The 18234-nt window shown below is 63.0% G+C and overlaps 3 protein-coding genes across 4 annotated transcripts; all 3 read left to right on the forward strand.

Moving 5' to 3' along the window:
- The first annotated feature begins 3912 nt into the window (after nt 1-3912).
- On the forward strand, nt 3913-7030 carry MADCAM1 (mucosal vascular addressin cell adhesion molecule 1). The gene is made up of 5 exons (XM_087769178.1): nt 3913-4297; nt 5004-5270; nt 5396-5710; nt 6075-6722; nt 6896-7030. The coding sequence occupies exons 1-5, from the start codon at nt 4246-4248 to the stop codon at nt 7018-7020; spliced, it is 1407 nt and encodes a 468-aa protein (XP_087625304.1). The 5' UTR covers nt 3913-4245; the 3' UTR covers nt 7021-7030.
- Nucleotides 7031-7450: 420 nt separating this feature from the next.
- On the forward strand, nt 7451-10031 carry TPGS1 (tubulin polyglutamylase complex subunit 1). Its single transcript, XM_087769179.1, has 2 exons — nt 7451-8322; nt 8491-10031. Exons 1-2 carry the CDS (start codon nt 7451-7453, stop codon nt 9020-9022), a joined length of 1404 nt encoding a protein of 467 aa, XP_087625305.1. The 3' UTR covers nt 9023-10031.
- Nucleotides 10032-10910: 879 nt separating this feature from the next.
- CDC34 (cell division cycle 34, ubiquitin conjugating enzyme) lies at nt 10911-17118 on the forward strand. 2 transcript variants are annotated; one of them, XM_009469110.2, is made up of 5 exons: nt 10911-11243; nt 14399-14485; nt 15143-15240; nt 15631-15765; nt 16217-17118. In XM_009469110.2, exons 1-5 carry the CDS (start codon nt 11067-11069, stop codon nt 16425-16427), a joined length of 708 nt encoding a protein of 235 aa, XP_009467385.1. In that variant the 5' UTR covers nt 10911-11066; the 3' UTR covers nt 16428-17118. The 2 variants fall into 2 exon arrangements, with proteins under 2 accessions (XP_009467385.1, XP_087625717.1); XM_087769591.1 differs by lacking the exon at nt 10911-11243 and adding an exon at nt 12889-14111.
- Nucleotides 17119-18234: the final 1116 nt, after the last annotated feature.

Below are 18234 nucleotides of genomic sequence, written 5' to 3' on the forward strand. Positions count from 1 at the left end.
TCCCAGCTGGCCCCGTGCTGCTGCCCGGCGCCTCTCCACCCTCGGAGACGGTTACAAGAGACCACGCACCAGGCCTTGTGCATCGACCTCCTGTCTCTAATGGGCACAAGTCGTTGAGCTATTTCTACCAATTCCTTAAAACTAGAGTATTCTAGAGCAAAAAGTACTTGGAACCAATTCATGTTCACCCTCGATCCTAAAGTAGCTATCCAGGTTTCCACGGGAGTATTAAAATAGCAGTACCTCAACAGCTCGAGCCTCTCTGGTGCTTGGGCACAAAGCGTTCTGAGCCCCAAACCTGCTGCTCGCCCTGGATGGGGGCCGAGCGCTTGCGCAAGAGGAGGCTGTTTTCGGGCAGTTTGTGCGGGGCAATATGTACAATATCGGGCCACGCAGGGAGCAGCCAAAGGCTCTGGAGGAGTGAGCGGTCTGCTGCGCGTGGTGGGGCAGTGCCGTAGCTGTCGCCTTCAGCAGGTGAAGACTTGCCGGCAGGTTTGTGTAAGCTGGGACAGGGCTGCCTGCCCCCAGCCCGAGCCCACGGAGCGGGTCCTCGCGCCAGGTCCCTGGCTCCTGGCTCCCCGCACCAGCGCCGGCCCCGCAGGAGCCTCCTCCCAGGGCTGGTTTTAGCATCCCAGACTATTGTCTTCATTTCCAGACAGGCTTAATTTAGATCTTATCTTACTCACTTAAACACTTATTTTGGTGTTTGAGGATGGTACTAAGTGAACAACATAATCCCAAGAATTATAAACACATCCAAGTCAGCTCTTGGATGGGACCTGGTGTTTGATGGCTGATATCCTGTAATGAGCTGGAACCACAAGCCGTCTATTATACAATAGCTTGCCTTTTGTATTTATTTCCTCTGAACTTGAGCTTAGTTTTATTTTTTTCAGCTGTATTTGAGAAAGGAACCATCAGCTTGTCCCAGTTTGCATCACTGGAGAAAAAGGGGAAGGTATTTCAGTACAGCGTGTCGTTGGCCGTCCTCTCCTCGATGCAGTGGTCATTCGGGCGGTGTGTGTAGCCCGACATCGCTGCGATGGGGACGCCGTGGTCGTGCCACCAGGTGAGGGGCAGAGCCGGTCTGCAGGACGAGCCTCCCCCGGGTGGGATTCCCGTGTTTTGCACCACGCAGAAAACCTTAATCTTGTTCCAGTCGTCCTCATTAGCACCTACTCCAGCCCTGTCATTTCTGATATGATGGATGTCAGATGTGATGACAGCCCGGGGCTACGCCCCAGCCCGAGGGGCTCCGGCGCTGCCGGCGGCGGCGCAGGGGTATCCTGTGCCAGGGGCCAGTGCTCGTCCCACTGCGGTTTGTCTCTCCTCGCTGAACTGTTTTGTTTCCTGAGAAATGCCTCTGGACTGAGCGCTGCCTGGCGAGAGCCCCCGGCCCCTGCCCCTCAGGAGGAAGCACGATCCGCTTCCAGGAAAAATGTTCAGGCTTCTGTTTCTCAAAAACCATCGTTCCCTTCGCTCTGACCCAAAAGGTTTCCTGTTGAGTGGAAAACTGTCCTGGTGCCTAAGCTTGCTCTTTCTGCCCTGTGTCTGCAACCTGTTGATCTTTCTTTGCCGTGCTCGAGGCAGGGGGAGCTGCCTGTGCGCGCCTCCGGGATGGAGGGAAGATCCTCTGAGTCTATTAAAGCGAAGCCCCCGAGCGGATGGTGGAATGGGAGCTGCGGTGGGTTGCTGCAGGTGGGGCGAGGGGGAGCGTGGGGTCAGACCTGGAAGAGCTGCCTTGGGGGCCCACTGCCACGTTATTCTGAGCTCGGATGAGTCCCCTGGCCTCTCCCTGGCTCAATAACGGTGCCGTTAGAGCTGGGCCTCGTGGCGTTGGAAGTTTTATCAGGTTTCCATAAGTCCGATTTCCTCTGCGAGCCGTGTTGCCCATCCACCTGCGTGGTGGGCAGCTCCCAGGCGCTTGCGGCGTCAAGTGCTCTGCAAGCCCCGAACCGGAGGAAGTGCATCACGAGGCGCTGGACTTTCTGGTAGCTATTAATCTCCTGATGACAGGTCTGGGAAAGCTTCTTTTTAAAAGAAAGGCCTGCTCCATAAGTGCTCAACTCTGGTTCGGACACTGATTTATGGGGGTTTTGTTTTCTCACCTGAAGCACCATTTTGAGGGGCAGCTGGGGGCTTGGGGTGTGATGCTGAGGGCTCGTGGAGAGCTGCCTCTCGCGGGAATGTCAGTCTGGTCCCTGACAGACCTGGGCCTGGCAGCCGGTGCAGCCGGTGGGCACTGAAAGGCCGGGACTGATCCCCCGGGACCTGTTGGTGTTGGTCCATCATTGCAGGAGCCCTAGCTGAAAACTGCACCAGACCCCAGCCAAGGGCGGCTTCCTGGGCTTGGATAATTTATTTTTTTAACTGTCTGTGTTTTGCCCCTCCTGCCCCAAAATCCTGTAGCAGTGAGCATGGTCTGTGAGGATGGTCTTTCCCTTCTTTAAGCTCTTACTTGGTGACATTACGGAGCAATCCTTCCCCTAATGAAGTAACTCATTGCTTGGTGCTTAACCTCTCTGCACACCGCTGCGGGTGTGCAGCCTGCGCAGCCCCGGCCGTTCCCTCCCAGGGCTCGCCCATCGCCCACGCAGGGACCGGCAGGGCGGCCTCCTGCATCCGAGCAGGCGCCACGGATGCGGGCTGCAGGACCGGGAGGTGAAACCCTGGCATCCTCCTGTCTTCGGGCATCCTGGGCTCGCTGCTGGGAAGAGCCTGGCCAGTGTGGGGAGCAGCCCTGGCCACCATTTGTCCCCCACCAGAGCTGGGCCAGGGGCTCTGGCGGTCGCTGGAAACTCCGGGAAGCGGCTCTGTTAACACAGGATGGAAGGAACAAAAACCCCAGAGCCATTAATCACCCAGCTTTGGCTGAATGTGCATATTTGATGGCAGCTGTTTACAGAGCACTTCCCTTGCTCAGAGGCCTCCTGGACCATCAAAGGATTAATTGCCTGGCCTCCCGAAAGGATGCGCGACGCGCCCAGTGCCCGGAGCTGCCTCTCTGGGGGGTTCCCAGATGGGAAAGGGCTGGGTCCTGCGCTGACTTTCCACCTTCTGTGACAGGGGGAGGAAGGCTGGGCACGTCCCGTCCCTCGGCCCTTCGGCACCTTCCCTGGCCCCAGCCGCAGCTCGGCGGGATGGGATGGGGCAGAAACTCTTCCCAGGGAGCTGGGTAGGAGCGAGGAAGTGATGCCAGACCTGCCATGAGACAGAGGACAGGCGCTGAGGCTGTGCCAGGGCCTTGGGGCTAGATAATGCGGGGTAATCAACGTCTTCCACGTGGTAGCACTTTCTCCTTCTATACCATAAAACCGACCCTCCCAGGAACACCTGCTTTCATCCTTGAAAACACCCTGTTCTGGGAATAAATGGTGTTTGCAGCCTGAGCAGCACCCAAGCCTGGGGCTGGACACCTCCTCCCCCTGCCCTGGGGATGCGCCTTCCCAAACCCCGCGTGTCGGGGCAGTCGGGGCTCGGGGCTGGGCTGCTCCCACGTGCCTGCGTGCCGCTGCCCGGGCTGCGAGGGGGCTGCCCGCTCCTAAGGCCGTGCTCCCGCAGGCATCCCGGTGGGATGTGCCCTGGGCAGACGCTGTAGCCCCAGGCCACCCTCCCTCCACCCTGCGTGCTGGCCGCAGGCAGCAGTGCTTGCCGGTGATGTTAAACGTGGGCCCTGGCTCTGCTTTTGGGGCTGGGGTCTGAGACAGCCCCTCCAACAGACAGGCATCCGCAGCCATCCCCACGGTGGTTCATTTCAGCTCTTGGTGCTCAGGGCATGAAAATGGCTGGTTTGCCAGGGGCTCTGTGGGAGAACGGTGGAGCCTGGGGAGAACTGGGGAAGGGACGGGATCTCGGCCGCGTCTTGGGGTGCAGGCGCCTGCGCAGGGCTGCCCAGTGGGGGCGATGGGGGCCCCTGCAGCCACGTGGGGACCCTTTGGAACAAGGGCTCTCCCGGGTTTGGGGCTGCCGGCATGGCCCTTGGCTGCAGAGCTGCATGTTGCGCAAGACTGAACTTGGAAGAAAATCAGAAACCTCCCTCTGGAAATACCCTTTGGGCTGGAAAGTCACAGAGGCCCCGGGGCTGCTGCTCACGGGGGCGGTTCCTGCAAAGCTTAAGAAGGGCTGAGGACGGGCTGGTGGCTAGAAGGAGACAGCCCCCACCAGCGGCGTTTGCTCTCTGGAAGGAGGGAAGGAAGGAAAACCATCCCTTGCTGCTGTCCTGCCCTGCTGTTGGCTCTGCGGACGATGGAGCTGGCTCCTCTCCTCCTCCTCCTCGGCTTGCTGTGGGGCTGCAGTGGTGAGTGCTGCGGGGGCCAAGAGCCGTCCCGATCCTTTAACCCACCGTGCTGCCCGGCCCTGCCTGCTGCTCTCTTTGCTTTGCAACATGGCACCGCGGGCCAACGCGGCCCCAGGGTCTCCCCACCGTTGAGCCCCGATGGCCGCCGTGTCCCACATGCGTTGCTGCTACAGCGCTCCTCGTCCTGGCGCTGCAGCCCGGCGCTCAGGGCCACGGAGCGCGCCGCCGTGCAAGCGACAGCGTGCGCCTGGCCTGGGCTCACTCTCCCGCTGCCAAAAGAGCAGCGATGCTGGTGAAGGATGAGAACTGGGGGGAAGGGGCGTTTGGGCTCATTTCCCCAAGAAACGGCTGGAAAACTTTGGTGGTAAACAGAGACGGATGAAGCAGCAATGCCAGCAACGGGGCAGACCCGGGCTGGCCATTGCCACAGGCACATCAGCTCCACGCACTCCTGGTGCCGGGTGGCTGCGAGCGGCTGCCCCGGGACAGCAGCAGTGCGGGGGAAGCCTCGGCCGCCCTTAATGAGCTGTTGCTAATGAGCAGTGCCCCCCCCGCGGTGATGGGGAAGGAGCTTTTGCAACGTCCGAGTGTGACCGTCCACTTCTCAGCAAAGGGGGAACCAGCTCCCCGTTTGCGTTGTAAACAACTGGGTTCTGGTGATTGTCCTCTTCCCTAAACCCCACGGTTTCCTCCTTCCTCTGCCCAGGGCGACCCGCTAACAAGCTGGTGGTGATGCCGCAGGAGCCAGTGGTGCGGTACGGGGGCTCGGTGCAGCTGAACTGCTCCCTGGCCTGCACGGGGGGCGCGGTGCAGTGGAAGGGGCTGGACACCAACCTGGGGAGCATCACCTCCTTCCCCACCCACAGTATCCTGCACGTCAGCAGTGCCGTGGTCGCCACGGCGGGCACCAAGATCTGCCAGGGGACCTGCCACGGGCAGCACTACCAGGACAGCGTCAACCTGAAGGTCTATGGTAAGCATCCCCCAGCCCATCCCTCACCACCTCCCTGGCAAAGTCCTGCATCCCCGGAGGCAGCCCGCTTCCTCCTGGGCAGCAGTGCCAAAAATCACCACTCGACACTGCGATTCCTCTCTCAGCCCTCCCGGACACGCTGCAGCTGGAGGCGACCCCCCGCGACCTGGAGCCGGGGCAGCCCGCCAGCCTGCACTGCTCGGCCCAGCGAGTGTACCCACTCATGGGGCTGGTGGTGAAGTGGTACTGGGGGGACCAAGTGCTGGAGGAGGAAGACTTCGATGTCACAGAGACCGACGAGGAGCTGTTTGACATTGTGTCCACACTGTCGGTGGCTGGGAAGGAGGTGGAAGAAGGGATGGAGTTCAGGTGCGAGGTGACGCTGAGCGTCGGACAGGAGACCTTCACCCAGGTGGCATCTGTGACCGTGAGCGCTGGGGGTGAGTGCCGGGGTGGGAGCTAGGGACGCGGGTTTGCACGCTGCCCCGTCCGCTGCCCCCATTGCCCTGCGCTGCTTGAAATGGCTTTGCTGGAATGGGAGCAGCCCCCATTTCTGCACCGCTCTGCAAATCTCCTGTGCCATCCCTGTCCCTGGCCGTGCTGCCATGCTGGCGGTGCCCATTTGCTTCTGCTCGCTGCCTCTCCCTGCTCAGGGCTGGCCGCGTTTGTGGGGTGGAGGAGGATGGGGCCATGGGGTGGTGCAGGTGGAGGGGGTTGTCACCCCATGGGGATAACGCGTGCCAGAGAGGCCCCATCCCAGCTCTGAGCCGTGGTAAGGCCACCCGTGACCTGCTGTCTTCACAGCCGTGACAGAGCAGCCGGTGGCCATGGCCACCTCGACGAGGAGCCCCAGCACAGCCGGGCCTGTGACCACCACAGCGCTGTCCCCAGCGCCAAGCATCCCCACAGATGATCCCACCACAGCCCTGACCACCCGACTGTGGGAGCCTGACTCTGAGACCATCCTGGAGCCGGCTGCTGCCACCGAACCCCCCTCCACAGAGCACCCTGCTCCTGGCGACCTCATTGCAGGCAGTACCACGGTGCGTCCGGCCACCACCACGTTCCCTGGCTTCGGCACAGCAAGTCCCCCAGCTGAGGCGCCGGGGACGGCTGCGGGCAGCATCAGCTGGGGCTCTCCCCTGGCGGAGAAGGGGACAGGGCTGTCCACGGGGACGGTGCCCACCTGCAGCCTGCGGATCTGGTCGCTGCCTCCCAATGGGATGCGGGGCAGGGCCCTGAGCATCGAGTGCCACGCGCGGTGCGCTGGGAACGCCACTGTCCGCTGGTTGCGGACCCCCGTGAACCTCTCGCAGTACCGGGAGGAGGCAGCGGGCAGTGGCTCCACGCTGCGCCTGGACCGCGCCGAGCCCCAGCACCAGGGCCACTACCAGTGCATCCTGCTCGGCCACCGCTCCCAGGCGGTCAGCCTGCAGCTGATGGTTTTGGATGGTGAGTGGTGGTCTGCAGCCCCCTTCTCCTGTACCCCCCCACCCTTCGGCTTGGGCTGCAGCGAGTCGTGTTAGTGCCACGTTCGGTGCTGGGGGTGTCATGCTCACCCCTGGGTATTTGCTGATGTGGGCAGAGTCTGCCTGCAATTATATGTCCTTCTCCTGTCTTTGCAGATCCGTTCAGCATGGGCCCTGCCATTGCCGTGGGGACCACGATCTCGCTGTTGGGACTGATCGTGACTGGCATCATGTCTCATTGCAAGTGGAAACGATTCAGATCTCAGTACAAGCTGTCCTAGGAGTGCGAGCTGCCTACAGATGCCCACAGCCCTCCAAACCAGTCCCTGCTGTCACCCTTTCTGCTGGTGGCCTTGCCCGGCCCCTGGGACGATGAGCAGCCGATGGAGCCCGGCGGAGCTGCTGGGGTGCGGGATGCTGCTGTGAGACCCCAGAGAAGAGCAGCCCCCGCCCCAGGACAAGCGCTCCGGGGCGCCGACACCTCCGAGCCGCTGCTGCTTTTGAAAGCTTCATCCGTGCCTGCGGCTGCTGCTGCCCGGGACGCTGAGGGGCTGGTGAGGGGAGAGGCCGGGCCCCTCGCGGGCCCCCGAGCTCGGGGAACTGCTCGGCTGCCGGTGCTGCTCCGAGGGACTCCCGCCAGAGGCCTGCGGGAGGGGAGCGGAGCCTCGGGGCTGCCTGCGGGGTCCGGGAGAGGGGAGGGCTGGAGGGGAGATGGCCGCGGTGACGGGCGGGCGGCGACGCTGCCGGGGCTGGACCGTGTCGGGCCGGTGCCGAGCGCCAGGGCGGGGTCCGGCCTTCGAGGGCTGCCGGCACCCACGCGGGTGGGCGGGAGAGCGACGACCGGTCGTCTGTCACGACAGAGGGGTCAGAAGCAGCCCGGGGGGGGCGTCCCGCGGGCGCGGGCGGCGGGGCGCGCCCGTAAGGGCTGTTTCTGTGGGAGCCCGAGCCAGCGCCGCTCTGGGGGCGGGGGCGGCCCCGGGCCCTCGGCGGCCCCGGGCAGCGTCCGCAGCGACCGCCGCGCGCGCGGTTGCTAAGGGCGGGGCACCTGCCCGGAGTAGCCATGGCGGCCGGGCGCGGCTCCTTTGCCCACCTACACACAAGATGGCGGCCCGCCGCCTCACCCAATGGCGGCGCGCTTCGCCTGCCTTCCCGCCCACCGATTGGCTGCCAGTGTGCAAGATGGCGGCGCGGGAACTTCCCGGAACGGCCGCCCAAGATGGCCGGAACCGGCCTTCGCCGCCCGCAGCCAAGATGGCGGCGTACGAGAAGCGGCGGGCGGCCGTCGCCCCGGCCCCGACGGCGGGCAGCGGGCTAGCGGAGCAGGCTGGCGCGGCAGCCGGCGGGCTGGGGAGCGAGGCGGAGTTCCTGCTGCGGGCCGGCGTCACCGCCATGGTGCGGGAGGCGCTGCTGAAGGTGCTGGAGGCGCGGCCCGAGGAGCCCGTCTCCTTCCTGGCCGACTACTTCGAGCGGCTGGTGCTGGGCAGCCCCGGCGCGGCGGGCGAGGCCGCCGCGGAGCTCCCGGGGCCGCCGCAGCGCCTGGCCCGGGCGCTGTGGTACGTGCGCCTGGCTCACCACTCCCACAGGTGCGGGCGGCGGCGGCGGGGGGCGGGCGGCGGACTATGGCTCCCGGCGTGCCCCGCGGCCGCGGCCATTCCGCGCCGGCGGCCGGGCGCCCGGGGCACGCTGGGAGCTGTAGTTCGGGGCGGGCTGGGGTGAGGCAGCGTGTCTGTGTCTGTGCCGTGTCGCGACAGGACGGCCTTCGACAGCAACGCCGGCGCGGCCTACGAGGTGCTGGGCGCCGGCGGCCGGCGGCGGAAGGCGGGCGTGGACGGGCGGCTGTACAGCGAGCTGCTGCGGCGCATCTGCCAGCACGGGGGAGCGCCGGCGGAGGCAGCGGCGGCGCTGCTGGGGCGGGTGCGCTGCCGCGACCACGAGGCCGTGCCTTTCGACGTCTTCCGCTACGGCGTCCTCACCTGCTTCGTGCTGCTGGAGTTCGCCGCCAAGGCAGACGCGCTCTTCGGTGTCCTGGACGGCGGCTCCGGCACTGCCGATGGGAGGGTCTGCCAGGCTGTGCTGCGGGCGCTGGAGGACGCGCTGGGCGCCGGCCACTTCTCTCTCCCCAGCCGCTACCTGGAGGCGGGCTCCAAGCTGGGGCCGGACGGCCTGGCCCTGGCCATGGACCGGGCGCTGCAGGAGAGGAAGCTTGGCACCTCCATGAGCCGGGAGGAGTTCCTGAAGAAAGCCACTGCCTTGTTCGTTGCAAAAGTGAAGCCTGTCGAGTAACGCCCGGGCGGGAGCAGCACTGACTGCGTCCGCTTTGACCTCCGCAAGTGCTCCGCACAGAGCCGTTTACGCGAAGGGGGCTCTGGACCCCGGCGCTAAGCTGGACGGCGAGCACCGGGGGCTGGCCAGGCGCTGTCTGGAGAGCCTGGGTCTGCCCGACGAGAGATTCCCCATTGCCACGCTCCCTTCCTTGTTTGAGTGCGACGGGTGCCCAGCCAGTGCTGGATGTGTCCCTGTCGGCTGTGCCTCTCCCAGCCGCAGCTCCTCTGACCCAGCTGGCATTAGTGAATCTGTTTTAGGCGTTAACTGGGGACTTGCATGGAGGCCTGTAAGATATAGGGCAGTGTTAGTCATTAAAAATGAGCCAGAATGAAGTAAATGTGGGGCTGGACCTCCAGCTATCCTGCAGTTTTGTCCTAGCCCTGGCCGTGTCGTGTCATGCAGCTTCAGCGGGGAACTTTGTTTCTGGTTTTGGGTTTGTTTCACACCTACCTGTGAAGTGGGGGGCGATGCTTATCTACCTACTACCGTGAGGATTCGCAAGCAAATACAGGGCTGATTGGGAGTGTGAGATAAGGCATTATTTATTAAGTAAAATGTCTTAAATGCATGGCAGATGAGAAGTGGCTGGCTGGGAAGCAAACCTCACCGGGAAGGGCTGTGAGCTGGAGGGGGGTCTGTCTCTGCCAGCAGCCAGGCTGCAAGGCGATGAGCTGTCCCTGCTGCCTCCTCGCTCACTGTTTACCCAGCCGCCTCTGGCCGCTGCGGTCCAGACTGTGACGATCAAAGCTCATACCTGAGCGATGGCTCCTGCTATGGTTTCGACAATGATTTGGGTCGTGGAGCACCCGGTCAAGACGAGACAAACCCCGTTCCCTGAGGTCATCGTTTGCTTTTGAACAGAGATGCGTGTTGAACCATGTGTTATTTATTTGAACTTGTCCGTGTTAATTATTTATACTGTGCAATTATTGGTTTACTGTAAGACATTAAAGCTTTTTGTTACGTTTTTAGTGGCCAATTTCTTTGATGCCAGGGAGAACCGCAGCAGCGCTCGCGTCCCTGAGGTAGTCTCTGTCTTCAGGGGTTGATGCTGGCAGCCTGTAGCAGCCTGCCCGGCTGAAGGTACGGGAGTGCAAAGCAGTTGTAGTCACTGCCACAAAAAAAAAAAAAGAGAAGCTGGGAGGACGGGAGGACGCCCTTGGCGCTCCGGGATGTTTGTTCGTTCGCTGTTGGCTGTTCCCGTCCCCGCAGGCAGGACGGGCGCTGCCTGGAGCCGGGCTGGGCGAGGCTGCGGCGCAGGTGACGGGATGTGACACCGGGGAGGGGGCAGCCCGGGGGGCTGCGGACATCTTCTCTGCGGGGGCCGCGCCGGGAGCCCGAATGCCAGCCGCTGCCTCGCGCGGGCCCAGCGGCCGTGCCGAGTGCCTCCTCCTGCCTGGCGGGTGCCGTCCCCTGCCGACGCGTACCCCGCTTCGCTCGTGCTGAATGCTGACCCGAAGCAGCACGGCTGCATTGCGAGCCCCGGCGCCGCCACCGGGGCGGGATTCAGCGTCGGTCCGTGAGCCGAGGGCGCCCCGGGGAGCCCCCGGCGGGCGGGGGACGGGGGAGCCGGGGCTGCGCGGCTGCTCGGGCCCGATCTCTGAGGCGGCCCTCGCACGGTGACGGCGGCCCGAGGCGCCGGCGCGCCCCGTTACAGCGGGCCCGGGGGGAACGGGCGGCGCAGAGGCTGCCGGGAAGAGCCCCGCCCCCCGGCCCGGAGCTGCGCTCTGATAGGCGGAGATCGCCAGGGGGAGGAGCCCTCTGCCTGCCCCGCCCCCCGCGCCGACAGCGCGCTCTGATAGGCGGGCTGTGCCTCTGTGGGCGGGGCCTGAGGCGGCCCCGCCCCGCGCGGGCGGACTACAGCTCCCGCCGTGCCCCGCGCGGCTGCGCTCGGAGCGGCCGCGGAGCAGCCGGACCCGTCCCCGCCGCCCCCCGCCTCGCAGCGGCCGTCGCGCCTACGCCAGTTCCCGGCTTCGCTCGCGGCCTATCCCGGCTCCTCGGTATGGCGCGGCCCCTCGTGCCCAGCTCGCAGAAGGCGCTGCTGCTGGAGCTCAAAGGGCTGCAGGAGGAGCCCGTGGAAGGGTTCCGGGTCAACCTGGTGGACGAGGGGGACCTCTACAACTGGGAGGTGGCCATCTTCGGCCCCCCGAACACCTACTATGAGGGCGGGTACTTCAAGGTGAGGGGCTGGGGGCAGCAGGGCGGGGTGCGGTGTCGGGAGGACCGAGGTCTCGAGGAGGCGAAGCTCTGGTGGCGTGGCGGGGGCCGGGGGTGGAGGTGTGTGGTGGGAGATGGGGCTTTGGAGGGGTGAAGGCAGAGTGGGTGGTGTTGGGGGATGCACTGGGGAGAGGATGCCTTGGGAAGGGAGAGAGACCGCAGGAGAGCGGGGAGACCCTGGGAAGGGGCTGTGGGGTGAGAGGGAGCGGGTCTCGGGGGTCAGGTTGAGGTGGGTACTGGGGGGGCATGGCAGGGGTGCCCCTGGGCTTGAGGGGGTGACGAGGGCCAGGGAGACCTGGGTCTGTAGCTGGGCACCTTGGGGTCGCTGGGGTTTTGGGAGCCGGGGTGTTCCTGGGGTGCCTGCGAGGAGGAGCTGGGGTGAGGAAAGGAGCCTGTGCACAGGTGCCTGCTGCCAAATGAGGCAAGGACCGCCTTTGTCAGAAGGGGGATTTGGGCCCCCAGGGGCTCTGCCTCTGAGGGCTTTTCCTTCCCGCCCCCTCCATCCCCACAGACTGTGGGCGCAGGGTCGCTGGTGTTCCCTCTCCCAGAAGGGATCTGGGGCATCGCCACCAAACTAGAGGGAAGAGACAAAGAGCTCTCCTGTGCAGGCACAGACGGCTTGGGCCGAGCGAGCAGCAGCTCGAGCTGGGTGGGGAGCGGGTGCTGCGGTTTTGTTTGGGGTTTGAGTGGGGGAAGAAGGCGTGCGCAGCCCAACTGCGCAGTCCCTATCAGGAGGATGTGTATGTGCTCTTCCTAGGTGTTGTGCAACCTGTGTTTTCTTCCTCTTTCTCATCCTCCCTCCTCCACTATGAGTTCTGTCTTCATCCTGTTGTTGGCAGGGTGGGGATGCGCCCGGGGTGAGTCAGCCCAAGGGTCAGCTGTGCCCCAGAAGATGGGTGGTTTGTTTTTCTCATGGAGCGGTGGCAGGCAAGTCTGATGCTTCAGAGTCAGGTTTTATCTCTTCGCTGAAATGGAGTCTTTTTCCGTAGCCTCTTTTGGCACTGGGCCCTTTGAACTCTCACCCTTTCAGCAGCTTGTGCTCCTGTTTTGTGCCTGAGAGCTTCCAGACTCGGCACTGTTGGGTGGCAGTAGATGAGACTTTCTGCGTAAGAGGAGTGAAGGGGCCCAGGCCTCTTCCAGCTCGTGCTAACGTCAGACCGTTTGTGTATGGCAAAGCAGGGTTGCTTTCCGAGCCTCCTTCGTGATTGCTTTGCCTCTGACTGGTTTTGTTCTGATCCCTTCTGACACAACAAAGGGGATTATTCTGCAAAGTTCAGCTGTTTGGCCAGAGCCCAGCACAGGGCCGTGTGTTGCTGTGTGCACGCATGCTGCCCTGGGCTGCCCGGAGCTCCACGCACACAAAACGCGTCCGGCCCCAGCTGCCACCTCGCTTTTCCTTCTTTCCACCCCTTGTCCTGTGCTGCAGAGCACAGAGCGGTCAGACAAAGGGCCAGCCTGGGAGGCAAGGCAGTAACGCACGTAGGGACGGACCCGCCGCGGTCGGGGGCTCCTTGGACTCGCGATAAGATCAACTTGTGCTGGGGCCAGATCCTGGCAGGGTGGGAGGGGGGTGGAGAGCAGAGGGGTTGGGACCCAGGATGGCGTTGGGGTTGGTCAGGGCAGCAGGGAGGAGGACAGATGTCTCTCTGCCTTCTACACTAATCTCTTAACGGCTGTGAGCTGATGACTGGGTTTGGCAGCGTCTCCTATTGTCGAGGCTGTAATTCCAGAAGCATCCGAAGCCTCGCTTGCAGTTACCCCCCCGAACGGGGCCCGCGCCGGGCTCGTTCCGCAGGTGAAGAGTGATCCCGGATCGCTGTCCCCCGCTGCTGGGCAGAGCTGGGGTAGTTTGTGCTCTCACATCACAGATCCAACATCTAAATTCTCATGTACGTGAATTGAGGGAGCAAGAAATGTTCAGGGAGTTGTTGCGTGTTTTAAATCTTCACTATTTTTTTGTTTGTTTCTGGCTGTTGGCTTTTTTGGGAGCAGCAGCTGAATCTCGATCTGGAAGCTTCCTTCCAGAGCCTGGAAACACCCGAAAGCTGAAACGGTCACTGCAGGTTGTTCAGCGATGCGGGGAGAAGCTGCCCCTGTCCTCGTGGGATGCCTGGCGCCGGTGGGCTGGGGCAGCAGCTCTCTGGGGAAGATGGGGATGTTGCTGTACGTCTCCGTCCCACCTCAGGCTTCACCTTCTCACTCAGAGGCTGACAGCGGGCCTGTCCTTTTGACCTGCCTTAATACCTCGGGTTTTATGGCCATTGCCTCCAGGAAAAGCCAGTGGCGGGCCAGTTGTCTCTGCTGGTGCTGGAGTCGTGGACTGCGGCGTGATCTTCATGTGCCTTTATTTTTAGCACCTGAGCTACGCGCTGTGGCCAGTTCTGACTTGGTCTCTTTTTGCAGCGGTGATGGGCTATTTTTAGAGCTTCAGTGTGTTAATCGGAGCACCGAGCACCTGATGCTTCCTTCCCTGTGAGCTGTGAAGGGTAAACAGCCTTTCCTCTGGTGGCGCGGCCATCGCGTGTCCCTGACAGCAGGACCGGGGATGACCCTGGACTTGCAGTCTGGCTTGAGTGCTGCTTGGTTTGTTCAGGCGTGCGGCTTGAGCTGGGGTCCCCAGCCTCGTCTGCCGCCTTACAGCCACGAGGCCCTCGCCTTGCTGCTGTTTGCCATCCAGAAGCAGCCAGCCCTTGGCATTGTCACCCTGTGCCATGGGTGCCGGTGTGGGAGGGGACGGCGAGCGTGTGAGGCGTGTGCCGGAGCGGCACTGCGAGCTCCCGCTGCGCTCTGCCTGGGGCTCGCTGCCTCCCTCCGCATCGGAGAGCACCAGGTTAGTGTGGGTGGGCCCCAGTGGAGAAGAGGTTGTGGGGCAGGATGGCGGTGAGGGAGCTGCCGCAGCTCGCAGGCCCATCCACTTGCCTTCCTCTGTGCGGTGGCAGGGCAGCCACGCTGCTGGTGTCCTGCCTGCAGAGCCGGCGGGCGCGGAGGCTCTGTCTCTGCGGAGCACAGCTGGACTTGGCAGAGGTTCCTTTTTCCTGCTGGTGTTGGGAGATCCGTGGTTTCCTTCCCTTCCTGCTCACAAGCTGATGCTCACTTCTCCTTATTGTTTCCTTGCAGGCTCGTCTCCGGTTTCCCATCGACTACCCCTATTCTCCTCCTGCCTTTAGGTTCTTGACCAAAATGTGGCATCCCAATATCTACGAGGTAGGTTGTCTGGGATGGCACAGGGCACCTGGGACAGCCGGAGGGGGCACGTGTCCATCTGTTGTGACAGTACTGGGTGAAAATGCCAGCCTTTGTCTGGCATTGGAAACTCAGTGCCTTTGGTGTTTAGTGCCTGGCACTGGAAACGCAGCTAATGAGCTTACAACAGCCCGTCTCCTGTCCTGGAGCTCGTTCCAGGTCAGCCAGGCTTGAAGGCTCCCACGCTTGGCTGGTGGGGACGTCGTGCTTACGTAGAGCGAGCGATGTGCGTGGTCCCGGGGCTGCGTGCTTGCGGTGGATTCCTGCCTGGGGGCGCGTGGGGTTGGGCTGTTGTCGGGGGGGCGCCGGGAGGGCTGTGCTGGGGACGCAGCGTGTTCAGGCATCGGACAGTTGATGGTTAGGCAGCCTCGTCTGTACTGTGCTGGCAGTCATGGGGTGCTTATCCAACTTATCCAAGGCCTGAGTCTGCGGGCAGCATAGCGGGGACCACCGCTTCTGCTGTCCCTTCCTAGGGACCGAAAGAACGGGCTGAGATTGCCTCACCTGGCTTAAGCCAAAGTGAAGAGCAAGCAGGCTACTGGAGCAGAGGACCGAGCTGCTGCTGGGGGGTGCTTGGGGCAGCAGCTCCTAAGGATCCTGTTTCACTTGTGCTTTCAGACCGGTGATGTCTGCATCTCCATCCTCCATCCGCCGGTGGATGACCCGCAGAGCGGGGAGCTGCCGTCTGAGCGGTGGAACCCCACCCAGAACGTGCGGTAAGGGCTGCGTGGGGAGGGAGCTGCGGGCAGGAGGCTGGTCTGAGGGCAGGGATGGGAAAACGGGGAGATGGGGACAGCCTTCCTCTCCCAAAGCCTGCGGGAGATGCCTAGAGGTTGCCGAAAGGCACTCGGGCTGTGTGCTTTGCCAAGGAACAGCTAGAGCTTGCACGGGGATGTGTGTGAGCCCGACAGCCCGTGCGCTGCTGTCTCCTGCCTGGCCTGCTTGACTTCGCTGGGGTACCCCCTTGCTGGTGGGCCAGCACCAGGCTCTCTCCCTGACCCATGGGACGCAGCTGCGCTGTGGCACTGAGGCTGCTGGCATTGCTGGGACGTGAGCAGTTGCTGACCTGCCTCGGCTCTTACCTGCTGCTGTTTATTGATTGCCAGGACCATTCTCCTGAGCGTGATCTCACTGCTGAATGAACCCAACACATTTTCTCCAGCCAACGTGGACGCCTCCGTGATGTACCGCAAGTGGAAGGAGAGCAAAGGGAAGGACCGGGAGTACATGGACATCATCAGGTGCGTGCTGAGCTGAGCCCAGGCCCAGCAGTGCTGTGGCACTGTCGAGAACGCTTGCTAAGCTATGGTCTTGTTAGGGCACAGAGGATCTTAAGGGCGTATCCTGCCCTCTTGAGTCCCATCTGCAGACTGGTGGGAGGGAGGGATTCTGGCTGAGTGTGGCTTTTGGGAGAAGCTTGGTTGGGTTATGTGCCCGGCTTTGCTCTCAGCCTAAGCTCTGGCCCTTTTCTGCTCCAGAGCTGAGGATTCTGGGTTCGTAGCAGACACGGTGCCACCACACTTGCTCCACGGTGCTCTCCCTCCCCTGCCCTTTCACCAGTCTTGTGTGGGCGAGCGACCATGAGCTGGGGCGTGAGACGGGAAGGGCTGTGTCACCGGGCGTGAGCCACACGTGGCGACGTGGGTGTGCTGTGCAAAGCTCCGTCCTTACCCCCCGCTTCTCACCTTCCAGGAAGCAAGTCTTGGGCACGAAGGTGGACGCCGAGCGGGATGGCGTGAAGGTCCCCACCACGCTGGCAGAGTACTGTGTAAAGACCAAGACTCCAGCCCCAGATGAGGGCTCAGACCTCTTCTATGATGACTATTATGAGGATGATGAGATGGAGGAGGAAGCAGACAGCTGTTATGGTGATGAGGATGACTCTGGCAATGAGGAATCTTGATGGCCCTCTGGCATGCAAAACTTACTATAAACTACTGAATTTTACCTCAACTAGGACAAACTGGTTTGAATTTAGGATCTGTCAGCCCTGAAACTAACTCTCTACCTCGCAGGGAGACTGTTCTGCTGTTGCAAAGGAAATCCCACCACTGTCTTTGTAGAAAAAGCAAAAAGCAAAACCAAACCCTTTTATAAAGTTCCTGGGTGGGAGACGGGTGGGGAGGGGGAGGGTCGTTCACAAATCCACAGAAACAGGGGAGCTGGTGGCTCTGGCTGGATGAGGAGTGACAGCAAAACCTGGTGTTGGCTGCCCGTCGCTGGGGCACGTTCAGCTCCTCCTCGGCCCTGCGTGGGAGGAGCGGTTTGGGGAGGCTCTGGGGCTGGCGAGTGGTTGCTTTGGGTGGGAAGCGTGTGAGCGTTGCTGAGCTTTCTGCAGCCTTTGGGGTGTCTGAGCAGGAAGGGCTGGGGGTGACCCTCCTGCCGCCCCTCCCCGTGATGCTGGAGCCCTGTTGGCAGGGAGCGGGCTGGGAAGGGCCGGGACATCGGGCAGGACGTGCCTGGCAGCTGCCTGGCACTGCAGGGCACGCGGATGGGCTGTTTGTAGTTTTTAACTAGCTGGGAGGGACGGGGTAGTTCTGAGTCTTTCTGCTTCTGTTTTTTTGGAAACTATTTAATAAAGTACTTCAAGGGAATGGCTGTGTGGTGCGTGGGTGAGGCTCTGCCCCGGTCTGTGCCAGGCTGCGGGGGTTTCCGTGTCAGCTGTGAGCCAGCTCCTGCCCCGCAGCCCTGGCAGGGAGCGGTGGGTGGGCTGGCTGCTCTGCCGGGGCTGCAGGGCGGCCTCTGGGACTCGCAGCAACTGTCTTTCCTCCCTCCCCAGCCTCCGGGAGCGGGCAGGAATGTCTGGGCAGGGCTGGCCTGGCGAGCATCTCTGCCCCTCCTGGGGAGGGCGCCACGGCCACCGCTTGGCCTCTGCCTGGGTGGAAGGGTGGGCTCCGCCGAGCCCTCAAAACCCTCCAGCACTGCACTGGGAAGGTATTTTTCCCTCTTGCTCCTCCCAAGATGCTGAGCTCCTCCGAGACCAGCTGTGCGGCACAGGCACCTCTGCAGGCAGCAGGCCTGCCCGGGCAGCGCCTGGCTGTGCAGAGCGGTGGCCGATGGGTGCCTGGGGCCCGCTGGGTGCAGCTGGGTGCGCCCTGAGCCCACAGGCCAGGACCAGCCGGGGCATGTGAGCTCCCAGCTGCCCTGCTCCAGCTGTGCAGCCGAGGGGCATCGCCGGTGCCTTGTCCGGCTGGGATGGGGAGGTCAGCTCTGCTGCCAGCTCCCTGGGGCTGTGTGCCTGGCAAACCGCCTGCCTAGGGCTCTCCGTGTCCCCGGTGGGGCTCCTGCCCCGCTCCTACCCCCTGGGCAAAGCTCGTCAGAGGGGTGATGAGCAAAACTTCCCCCGTGCCCCCAGGGAGCCGTGCAAACAGGATCAGGGTTTCGGTGACACCTGTGACTGCACGTGGCAAGGACATGTGCTTTGTTGCCTTAGGAAATGCGGCTAAAAGGTGAATAGGATTATTGTCGCTTTATTCAGGCCTGGCAAACGGCTTCCAAGGTCGCCCAGCTGGTATGGAGCAGCAGTGGCCCCAGCTGCTGGTTCAAAGCCAGCCCCCCCTCCTTTTCCCGGGGGGCCGCTCCACGCACCCCCTGCAGCTTCCCGCGCCCTGGCTGGTCCCCAGCCATGGATATGTCCAGGGAATCACCGTGCCCGTGTACCCCTGCTTTTGCCAGCTCCTTGCAGCCGGTTACCTCCCTGATGCTGCTGC

Source organism: Nipponia nippon, unplaced genomic scaffold (assembly GCF_047370975.1).
Source record: "Nipponia nippon isolate SJK-2023a ecotype South Korea unplaced genomic scaffold, ASM4737097v1 scaffold_31, whole genome shotgun sequence".
NCBI lineage: Eukaryota > Metazoa > Chordata > Aves > Pelecaniformes > Threskiornithidae > Nipponia > Nipponia nippon.